This window comes from Lolium rigidum, chromosome 7, assembly GCF_022539505.1.
Source record: "Lolium rigidum isolate FL_2022 chromosome 7, APGP_CSIRO_Lrig_0.1, whole genome shotgun sequence".
NCBI classification, from domain to species: Eukaryota; Viridiplantae; Streptophyta; class Magnoliopsida; order Poales; family Poaceae; genus Lolium; species Lolium rigidum.
This window is the reverse complement of record NC_061514.1, coordinates 182530268-182542172: the sequence shown is the minus strand read 5'-3', so window position 1 is coordinate 182542172 and position 11905 is coordinate 182530268. Positions and strand designations below refer to the sequence as shown.

General features: G+C 45.0%; 1 protein-coding gene across 1 annotated transcript; it reads left to right on the top strand.

Annotated features, from left to right (window-relative positions):
* The first annotated feature begins 7914 nt into the window (after positions 1–7914).
* LOC124672351 lies at positions 7915–11607 on the top strand. Its single transcript, XM_047208592.1, has 7 exons — positions 7915–8929; positions 9099–9351; positions 9866–10023; positions 10261–10425; positions 10505–10563; positions 11023–11202; positions 11296–11607. The coding sequence occupies exons 1-7, from the start codon at positions 7915–7917 to the stop codon at positions 11605–11607; spliced, it is 2142 nt and encodes a 713-aa protein (XP_047064548.1).
* The last annotated feature ends 298 nt before the right edge of the window (positions 11608–11905 follow it).

Genomic DNA, 11905 nt, shown 5'->3' with positions numbered 1-11905 from the left:
CACTAATCAAAAGGAGCTGCTCATATGGCTTGGGCACGTCACAGAGCAGGCGTACCTGGCCTGGACACTACATTCTAAGAAAATGGAGAAACTGTAAAATGCAGGACCTGTATTAAAAGCGCACACATATTGGCCAGAAAAGGCACCTCGCAACCTAAATCTGACTAACATTAACAGACATCTTAATAGAGAGTATGCATGGGAATATAATACCTGCACAAACTGCATCAACATTAAATGTTCAGAAGAGAGTAGGACAGTAGATGCACAAATATAAAAGAAATTAGGAAATGCATATTCACATTCAAGATGAAAAATCAAAGGATGGTTATTATATAGCATTAGCAAAGATAGCAGCATGAAAACCGCAATAGCGTGTCTGTCAATAAGAAGCAAGCATGAAAGAGAGGAAATGGGAAACAACAAAGAAATGCAAACAACATGCAGTTTTTTCTACCCTGTTCCAAGTTAATTGCAAATTATACAAAAGCAACACTTTAGCCAAGAATAAATACCAATGGAACAAAAGCTCGCTCTACCAACCACTTCTGGTCGATCACATCTCATAATATATCAAACTATTCAAATCAAATAAATAAGGAGATCCGGGACAGAGAGACATACACTGTCTAGGCGAGAGAGAGATGAATTGCAGTGTGCACTCAACATTACCAACGTAGCCAATCAACTGCACTGGCGAGAACACGACGAGCGACCTTATTGGCATCCGGAACCCTTCAAGAGCAGAAAACTCAGCATTAAAGGTTTTGTGTTTTTTTTAGGTTCTAAATAGTGCCTTTGTATACCTAAGAATAATCACTATACTGGTCCCATAAAGATAGTATAATCACAATACCTGAAACCTGACAAAAAAATTGCTAGAAGATAATTGGTATTCTATTTCACATACTGTAATTTACTTTCTTAGACTTTTCTTTTCACCTGAAGACAATTTACCAGGTGCAGAAAACATGTATGCACTTATCACAGAATATACGGATGTGAAAAAGGGAAAAATGAATAAATTGCACAACGTTTCATTTTAGAGCAATTTATATATTACATATATGCACTTATCACACATTGCAATTGCACAACATTCATTTAAGAGCAATTAGAATGTTTTCCGGATTTAAGAATTTTAGATACTACTAACCAACTGAGATATACATATGCCATTGCCAAAAGGCCCCTGGTTCTCACCTCCTTCATCCCATGGTGCACTCGTCTACAGAACTCGCCCCTTTCACCAACAACCTTCTTGATATATACCCTTGTTGGAGAGGACCGAGACAGGGGCCCTAGGAGAAGCAGCGACTGCTCGGTGGAGGTCGGCAACGGCTCAATGGAGGTTGACACCATTGCTAAAACCTGGCTTCAAGCAACGCAAAGCATGTAGCCAAAGAAACCAGTAGCAAAAAAGCAAGGCAACGTAGTATTGGCAGTTTTATTGGTACTTCTCCTCATGAACAACGAATTTATCAGTGTTTGACTTCAAATAAGAATAGTATTCTTTTGTGAAAAGTACTATTGCAGGGTTTAGGTGGAATGTACCTAGAGGAAAACCAGCTTCATCCTGATATCAGTCCATCAGGCTGGAACCGAATCTCCAGCATTGCTTGGTTTTCTCTGTCAATCTACTGCTGCTATAGCAAATTTCAGCGTTAGTAAACATTCATGCATCATCACTTGGATCATGCATGTCTCCACTTCTCGTTGACTTTCCCCAGGCAATGGTTGTGACCCCTGCATATACATTACTCAACTTGTCACAGATCTCCTCGTTACAAATTACAAATTCATGATTTTCGTTTATGCTAGATGATTCAGATAGATAAAAAAAACATTAAAAGACAAACAAAATTATCACAAAAGGTGAAAGTAGGATGCTTAGGGACCCTATATACATTATAATAACATAGGCACAGACCCCGCAATGAGACATTTTAGCTTACCTGTCCACAACATAAATATGGCCTTGTCATCACCCTCGCCTCTTGGGCCTCCCATAGACATGACCAGATAATCCTTCAGGCGTACTCACGACAATCTGTGCCTGTTATCTACATGGTTTAATGACATTTGCTCATAACAAACAATGCAATAGTAGCACAATATATTCATTTACCTATAAAACAAATGAACAAAACCATACCGTTTTTTTGGCGAGGGCAAGGAATCATGCTGACCCGAGGAAAAGACTGGGAGGCGACCAGGTCCAGAGACGTTTGTCGAACTACGGTGGAGGTGCCGGCACATGCCAACGTTGCTCTAGTTAGCGCCAGTCTTCCCGAGAAGGTCAGCCTCATCTCCATCCTAGCGTAGCAATCAACGTAATATATAAATTTGATTTCATTGTCCTCTGTTTGTAACGAATAGCATAGAGAAATAGTAGGATTAACAGAACTTCTAATTTCAGCGAGACCTAGTCCAAAAAAAACAGAGTAGAAGTCGAACTATTTAAACAATTTAAGACAAACGCAATAAATGTTGTTATGCATCCAATATTCCTCAATCAACTAAGAAGTGGAGCAAAAGTTTTGCTATACACGAAAATTCAATTGTAGCCACACGGAACACATACCTAGGTCTGTAGCAAAAGTGAACCGGAAGATCCAGCTTCCTCGCGGATTCTAGGAAGCAGGCAGGCACCTCCTGGCCATCCTCCGGCCGGCTTAGACGATCAAACCGGAGTGGAGCAAAAGTTCTGCTATATACCACTCACACCCCTCCTCCTTCATTCTCTACAGCCAAAAGGAATGAGAGTGAGAGAAGACATCGATCGAGGAAGAGACACAGAGAACCGGGAAAATAGTAACTCAAATATCTGTGCAGCCTGTCGGTTCCTCTAAGCTAGTTGTTTACCAATTGAATACTAAAACGAGGGAGATAGTAAAGGATGCCCAAGAGTCATGACATGATCGAGAGCAGAGAAATTTACACAATTCAAAGAAATAATGGTCATGCTCCCCGTCTCATACCATCGCAAACATAAGTGAAGTTATGATCAGCTCCCACAACTTGAAAAAAAATAGTTTCAGCTTTTACCAAAAAAAAATCCTAAGCAAAATATGCTTGAAACTAAATACTTTAGGCATAATCCAGAAGTGCCTATCCATGTTCTAACATGTGAACATGTGCACCAGTTGCAGAAAATAACAAAGTAATTAATAAACAATCTACATTGGTATAGTCGTATCCCTTCACCAATGAACATGACATGAACAAAATGCCATTATTATCAAACTAAACATGATCCAGTGTTCACATCACACGCTCGCTGAACATCCAAATCATGCAAGAACACAAGAACCACACACAAACACATGTCTCAGTCTCAAAAAACAAATCAGAACGAGGCAGCATACCTTCAGGAGCCAATTCGAGTATTTCTCCTACAATCACCATTTCATCAGTATGGTCTCGATCTTACAACACTTAATATGATCCGCCTCGCTGCGGCCAACAGCAACCAAAAAGATTAGAAACGCCAGCTCGAGTATTATGTTGGAAATAAAAACAAAATAAAGAGGAGATTTACCAGAGATCCTTTTCTTGCTCGCTGCAACTGAATCCCACGAAGAAAATTCAGAAAAACACAACAAATTTAGACATGGTTGCCTTCCATCTCTCCCTTGACCTGGAGACGAAGCAAATCTTCCCCGGCATCTCCTCGTCGATCCTCTCCAGCAGAAACGATCCTCTCCAGCAGAAACGGCGCAACAAGCAACCCACTGTCCTCCACACCTTCCCCAATGGCCATATGCCCTGCTGGAGACCTACAGGAAGTGACGCCACCTAATCATAGCACGAAGGGATCACATCTTGACCATCTCAAATCGAAATGCATCCTACAAATCAAGAAATAGAGAGGAGAAGGGGAGGTGTTGATTGCACACCTTGCTTGGCCACCAAGCCCTACCACAAGCCTGAAGAACGTCTTGGGGAAGCCAATCGGGAGAGATGAGGAGGACAACCACGCTTCTCTGCTCCAGTTTCTTCCCACCCTGCACCGCTTCCCAATGGATGACGACGGGGCGTGAGAGCAGTGGCATAGGGTGGAGGGCGCGGGGCGGCTGGCGCAGCTCCCGAAAATTCAATTGTAGCCACCCTTTCAAATACTTGCATGTGTAACTTCCGTAATGCCCTTTCACAAGTAAGAACAAATGTTGCACAACCTAGGCAAAGCCACAAACTACAAAATGTGCCCTTTAACATAATCAATTGTGCACCTCCAGGTACTTTGAATAGCACGACAGGTGAATCGATAGAAATGACACAGAGCAGTGGAACTGGAAATAGTGTTTCACCTAGTGGTATTAAGTACATCATTGCAATTATAGCATCGGCGATGCCGATCTCAAATAGTAATACAATAAACCAGTCAGCCTCCTATCATAGCAGTTATATTTCGCAACTAAACCTCAATTGACCAACAGACTCCACAATCAAATTTCAGAGTAGACGAGATAGATGTATGGAGGTCAAGACAAACTGATAAAACTGTCCAATCCTATGGAATAATCATGTAGATCACAAGAAAAATGACGACTCACCTTTCCATCGAAATCCTCATTCCAAGATATCTTCTTGCCATTATCGCGGAACCATACAGAAGGGAGTCAGACTTGTCTCCTTGAAGAATGCCAGTTATGATGCTCTACAAATCTGGTACAATTGTGCAAATCAAATAAATAAGTAGACAAAGCATTTGGAAGAAATAAAGGGTGGTTCAATTAGGACGATATTCGTATAATCAGCATAGTCTACAATGAATCAGCTTTTCTAGGGAGTCTATTAATTGAACAACTGCATATGAAAGGAGAATCCTTAGTCTGGTACCCTAAATGCTGAATCTCAAGCACAACAACCATACGCCATCCCATGGTCCAAAAAGATTGTGTCTGTAAGCATGAAACCAGATCTGAAAAACAACAGAAACACCAGATCTAGCGGGGTAAATAACTGAAGCTTAAGTGCTCAGAATTAGACAGAGACGTGAAACGAAAATGAAGCTTTACCAGCAAAATATTTTGCGCCTTCTGCATCTTCTCTCCTCCTCCACCCAGTTAGAGGCGTTGAGTGGAGACGGAAGGATCTGCTCGAGGTGAGAGAAGACGCGGCCTGCGGAGCGCTCCACGCAGCTGCTCTCCCGATGTGAGGTGGCGGCGGCCGCGCGCCCGTGCTCCGTCCTCCTCACGTCGGCTGCCTCCCGGCGCTCCACGCAGCAGCGCCCCGCGGCCGCTCTCCCGATGCAAGGTGGCGGCACCGGCGGCGCCCGCGATGGGGTTGGGGGGAGGGGAGGACTGGATTGGAGGAGGAGAGAGAGGCACGGGATTGAGGAGAGGTAGCTCTCGGTAAGGATAGGGTTTTCACCGTTTTAATTTTCTGATCGACGCGAGCACGGACGCTCGCTGTCTCAAACAAACTGCCCCACGCAGTCACGGGCCCAGCCGTCATGCACCCAGAACAAGAAGTGGCCGGTGGAACAAAAATTACCGCATCTGACGGCTGGGATGAAAAGTGGGATGAGAAAATCACTGTGCTGGGTGAAACCAGCGATCAGGATTCATTTGCCCCTCTCAGATGGCCTGGTTGGCCGAGTAGTGTTGTAACATTTATAGGAGAAATTATTGTTTTATGTGCTCAAATGTACTATTTGGTGTTGTAATAATAACTAGAATGATTATTGTTTTATGTGAAATGTGATGATATTTGTGATATGTGAAATGATGATATGTGATGAAAACTGTGATATGGCATATGACAGTTTTAGAGGTTGGGGTTGAGCCAAAGACTAGAACCCTCAAACTGCATTCTTTAGGGGTTTAGGGGTTCTACTCTTTACCCCTGTTTTTCAACCTGTAAAAGTGCACAAAATGGCTTTATACAAGAGGTTATTGCACCACAAGTACAAGAACTTGCACTCTATGTGCATTTTCATACAAAATCTTGTAAAGTGTGTTCCACTCATACAACAACTTGTTCTAGACGTGCACAACTCATACAATTCAATGTGGTGGCGACACGTGGCAGTTGTAAAGTGTGTTCCACTCATACAAGAACTTGTCCTAGACGTGCACAACTCATACAATTCAATGTGGTGGCGACACGTGGCAGTTTCCAGACAGGAGAGGAAGATTTTTATTGCAACGTTGAAAAATATGATAATTGCGAACAGGTCCTCGCCCCAACTAACGGGGCACCCTAGCTGGCGGTCAAAAAATTCCATGCTTCTCCTGTGTTTCGAACCTGCAACCTCAAGGGTGCGGGCCAGCAGGTTTCAGCTGACCAGCTCAGCTATTGAGGAGACGTGCTAAAAGTAGAGGCGTACTTCTTTTGGCCTGTATAATGTATCTGATGAAAAGGAAAAAACCTTGTTCTTTTCTTTCGCTTAACAAAACGTGAATTTGGTATACACTAGGAAACAAGCCTGTGTGTTGCAACGGAAAACCAAAACCTCACACACACCGTATCCCTAGTGACTCATCTTTGTTGCTACCTCTCCTTTTGTTGGTCATCATAGTCTTAACAAGCCGCTTTATGAGCCTCCCCATGCATCAGCTTTCTGTTGTGCAGACTTGTAATAATGGCGTGTGCCACCATAATCTGTGCTTGCTCTAATCACGTTGTAGTGGGGCGTTAGTCCTCGCCACCATAATTTGTGATTTCTAGCTAATGTCTTGATCTGCCGCCGCACGAAATCCTCCTTGCCGAGACACGACGCCGGGACGACGTCCCCGACGTTCTTCCCGAACGTCTGGTGGCAGTAGGCGGACGCGCTACCGCCGCCGACCCTCGTCAGGTTCACCCGCGTCAGCGACAGGCGGCTGCACGGTATGGCATCGCTGCACGCGAACGTCACCACCCGCTCCGTCGCCGACGTGCCGGTGATGTCAATGTAATCGATCTCCCCCACCGCCACCGCGCTGGCGTTCTGCACAGGGTTAATTTCCAAACAGTTTCAGAGACGAGGTGTTCTGTTGCTAGCGAAATGTGTCGTCAGATCATTGGCGAGTTCATTGTGTACCGGGGTTCCGCAGGGAGTGCCACGGTTGGAGGCGGAGTAGTGATGGTCGATGATGATGGGGTTGGACACGTTCCTCATCACGATCTGCGCGAACTTCACCTTGCGCGCGGTACCGCACCCGCCCTGAACAGTAACACAGGGCTTGGGTTCAGTGTGTGTGTGTGTGTGTCATTCTGAGTTGTTACCATGGCTGTTCACAGATGCAGATGAAGAACTGGGCATTGCTTTTCTACCTCATACGTCTTGATGCGCACACCGTATTTGGTGTTGGAGATGAACATGGTGCCCGTCTTGATCTTCTCTATAATTAAAGTTATAGTGGGGCGTTAGTTGGGGCGAGGACCTGTTCGCAATTATCATATTTTTTCAACGTTGCAATAAAAATCTTCCTCTCCTTCTGGAAACAGCCACATGTCGTCACCACATTGAATTGTATGAGCTGTGCACGTCTAGGACAAGTTCTTGTACGAGTGAAATACACTTTACAACTGCCACGTGTCGCCACCACATTGAATTGTATGAGTTATGCACGTCCAGAACAAGTTGTTGTATGAGTGGAACACACTTTACAAGATTTTGTATGAAAATGCACATAGAGTGCAAGTTCTTGTACTTGTGGTGCAATAACCTCTTTATACAACCTGTAAAACTGCTATAGAGGTTTGAGGGTGACATGCTCTAAGCATGGGTGATTCGGGCCCAGTTTGGGTTTTTGTTTGCGGCCCAAAGTGGAACTACCACGCCGAAGTGCCGAACTCGTTGCCTACTCCTACGTGCGGACCCAGATTGTCAGAAAACCCCAACCGGCGGGGCGAGCGCGAGTCGAACCCAAAATCCAAATCCCCAATTCCCCATCCTCATCCTCGTCCTCACCATTTCCCACCATGCTTCCCCTCCATCTCATCGAGGAGATCCTCCTCCGCCTCCCACCGGACGACCCCGGGTGCCTCTTCCGCGCCTCCGCCGTCAGCAAGCCATGGCGCAGCAGCGTCACCTGCTCCAGCTTCGGCAGCCGCTACCGCGAGTTCCACGGGACGCCGCCCTTGCTTGGCTTCTTCGAGGTCGATCGCGCCTTTGGCTGCTGGTTCGCTCCCTCGTCCCCCACCTCCCCCTTGCCCCCGACCCATCCCGACCCCCGTGAACTCTTCGTCCTCGACTCCCGCCATGGCCTCGTCCTCTTAAGAACTCCTGGCTGGAGGAAGGATGAGCCCGCGGTGAGCCTCATCGTCTGGGACCCCGTCCGCCGCCGCCAGTGGGAGTTTCCACCTCCGGAGTTCGCCGACGACATCGTCTACGACAACGCCGTGGTGCTTTGCGCCGACGACCACCTCGGCTTCACCGTGGTCTATGTGGGCACCGATGGCGGCCCCGGGACCCCCTACGCCTCCGTCTTCTCTTCACAGACTCGTGCCTGGAGCGCTGTTGCCACTATCCCTGACAAGTATATCGAAATCCTCAGATGTGGGCCCAAAGCCCTCCTAGGGAATGTGCTCTACTTCTGCGGCTGTGACAATCTAGTTCTGCGCTACGACTTGTTCAGCCGCCAACTATCAATCATCGAGGGGCCCATACGCTCGTGCGATTATTATGTCCTCGTGAAAACGGAGGAAGGCGTGCTTGGATGGGCAACAATGGAGGAGGAACCTGAGCTTTGCTTGTGGTCGATGGAGACTGCTCCTAACGGAGCTGTGGCATGGACACAGCGCACAGTCATCAAGGTTGACAACCCCTGTGGCCTGCTTGGCTTTGTGGATGGACTCTTTTACCTCAACACATCAAGTTGTATCTTCACGGTTGAGCTTAAGTCGGGCCGAGTCAACAAGATATCCATCAGCCGTCTCAGTCTCGGTTCCTATCTGAAACCGACTCTATTTCCCTACATGAGCTTCTACACTCCAGGTGATTTCATTTTCAGACCTTTATAAGCTTGTATAGTAAGTATCTGCTTTGCTGCATTTTCTGGACCATTCAGCAACACTGATTGTTTGGGCGATGGTGCATTTTTTTAGCAAGAATGAGTAACAGAATTTTGAGATAATAAGCACTCCGTTACCCTTTCTTTTTCCAGATCAAGCTGGGACCAGAACACTGCCATCAACCATGGCCTCCTCCTCCGACGGGCAGGTGGGAAATGAGCAGGGGAAAGGGGACGAGGGGGACGGATGGTTGGAAGTGAGCGCCGAGAAGGAGTGTGATGATGATGAGGAGGAACACCAGGAGGAGAAAGCTATGCAGGAACTGTTTGACAAGTGCCCCAAAGCCTTTAAGGATGGGGACTTTGTCTTTGCTGTAGACTTCTTCCGGCGCACCCTCAAGATCAGGTGAAGGTTCTTCCTTCCACCTGACGCTCTTACTATAAAGCCTTGCTGATTGTTGGTTACAAACCTCCAATTAGTTCATTTCAGTAAGTTTTGCGATTTTCACTTATGTCATCTGGGAGATTTTAGTTGGCTTTAGGATGTTATACATATCATGTCAAGGTGGTTATGTAACGTTGGACCTAGGACTTGGCTTTCTTATGTTATCATGTGTTCATTGCGATGAACATTAAACCAAAGTATATTTACTTCAGGGTTAGGTGTTATTATATTTAAGAAAAGTCCATATGTTTCTCTGGTTGTGAATATTTCATTGCAGCGCAGCTTATTTATACCCACTCCACAATGACACTTCATGATCTCTAAGCATCAGAGCTGTTACAACTTACAAGATTTAATCAGCAGTGAACGTAGTTAGCACCTTCTTCCTGAAATATTGTGGCAGTTGCTTCTGATTGCCGTGTTCTATCTCAGATTATATTACCTTTCCTGACCTTATCCCTTTATAATCACCTAGGGTGGCACGTCATGGTAAACTTTCTCCAAAGTGTTTCAGCACATATGTCAAATATGGACGTGCTTTGCTAGGCAATACTATACTCAAGACCGAGAGTGCATCAAATCAAGAATCGGTGGAGGGTATAACCATGCAAAATGATACTAGACACTCACAAGGTATGTCTATCCCCTAGTTCCATGCAGTACAATAATCTGAACAAAATTGTTATTCTCTATATGTAGTTAATACTTGATAACATCACTGATTATGATTTACGACCTCGTCTCTTCATCTGTTCATGACTGCTGACGATGTGCATTTCCTCCTGTCATGCTCAATGCTGATACAGCCATTGGTTAGAGCAAAACTCAAATGGAAAGATGATTGTGGTTTTTTGGTAACATATTTGTCAGATTTGGATCTGGCGTGGAGGATGTTTCATGTTACAAGGTCGTCAGATTTGGATCTGCCGTGGAGGATGTTGCATGTTGCAAGGTCAATACTTGAAAAGAGTCCTGGTAGCACTATGGAGAAAGTTGAAATCCTTGCTACTCTTGCTGAAGTCTCAATGCAAGGAGGTAGTCTCAGTTATCTTAGTTATGCCAGAATTTAATTGGTCAATTGTCTTGATGCTCATGGCACTCATTTTCTTTGCAGAAGACATAGCCTACTCTCTCAATGCCTGCTTCAAAGCTTTAGCCATCTTGGAGCATTTGGTTGAGCCTGAACATCGTCATATTTTCGTTCTGTATCCTGCTTATGGTAGTAGGAGCAGTATGAATTGTCTGCCATGTAGTACTATACAGCATCACATTTGCAACCCAAGTACTACAGGGCTTGAGTGCTCCCAGGAGTGTGAATCCAGGTTTTAGGGGGTACATCCTAGTCAGTTGACTTGAGAATTTAGGTGGCTAAAGCCATTTTCTTTGTATCATCCATCAATGCTTCAATTAATTTGAACTGACTAAAATCTAGCACAAGTATCTTCACATACGTGAATACACATAGTAGTGCATGTGTGGTGTGGTGATTGGGGATCATCTTCGATCACCAAAGAATGATTCAGTATGATAGTGCTAATATCTTGCAGGTTTTGATTGTTCTTAGTTTGTCGATTTCCTTAATTCAGTCCTAGAAACTTACAGATACGTTTTGCCTTCGAGATGGAATCCAAGATTGGAGATGTGAAGGCTATTTCATTGTGCAAGTCGCACATAGTGGGCCTGAAAAGGGCCAATGAAGATTTCTTGGCTGATAAAGGTGATGATGCATCTGCTACTGAAAATCGCTCGTACACTCTAGCCAAGTGCATCGAGTATTTGACTGAAAAATTATTGCGTGCACTAGAGAAGAAGGTAAAAAGTTAGATTTCGTCCTAGTTACTAAGTTTTTCCTCATGAACCTAGTACATTAGTACTGTGTAACAGCGAAATCTTTGCAATTTTTAGATTCAGCTTGAAGACCTGGAGGAAGCAATATCAACGCCAGTCTCAGAGGCAATTGGTGCGCAGAATGTTGGAAATGATGTGCCAAGAGCTGAATCTTTGGCTTCTTTGCAATGTTCCGGACCAAGCAAACCGACCATAACCAACCTTGAGGTTGCAGGCCGAGGCATCAAACGAGCTAATGTCAAGCAGGCCTCTTCTGAGCCTAGTCCCAAGAAGTTCGCAGAGAGCTCTCCATCTGTACAAGTTGATAGCAGCAACAGCTCAGATGGTCATCTCTCAGCATCAGACAGTGATGGCTCTGTATCAGAGTAGACTCTGTTAACCATACTTCTTCCTAGTAATCTACTCCTGGAACATCCTAGCCGACTGTTTGGTTCAGCTTTTACTTAGACATAAACTGCCACATGCGCATTTTGCACGAGCTGTTTTGAATAATGCAGAGTAAGCTCTTCATTTTAGCATGTATGAACTGGCTCCAGTCTCTTGTTTAGCTGTAGCCAAATTTTGTTTAGCTGAAGGCAAATACAGTTGAAGCGTGGAGAGGATGCCTAGCGATCTTCAACCATGAACCTGATGCTGCTGCCTTGTTGCTAAGCTGGTAGTTTGAATG

What these genes read in the sequence shown, in the direction of transcription:
- LOC124672351 (XM_047208592.1), top strand. Translation starts at nt 7,915, where the DNA reads ATGCTTCCCCTCCATCTCATCGAGGAGATCCTCCTCCGCCTCCCACCG. An exon ending in TGAAGTCTCAATGCAAGGAG is followed by an intron (nt 10,426 to 10,504) that starts GTAGTCTCAGTT and finishes TTTTCTTTGCAG; the next exon opens with AAGACATAGCCTACTCTCTC. An exon ending in TAGCCATCTTGGAGCATTTG is followed by an intron (nt 10,564 to 11,022) that starts GTTGAGCCTGAA and finishes ATGGAATCCAAG; the next exon opens with ATTGGAGATGTGAAGGCTAT.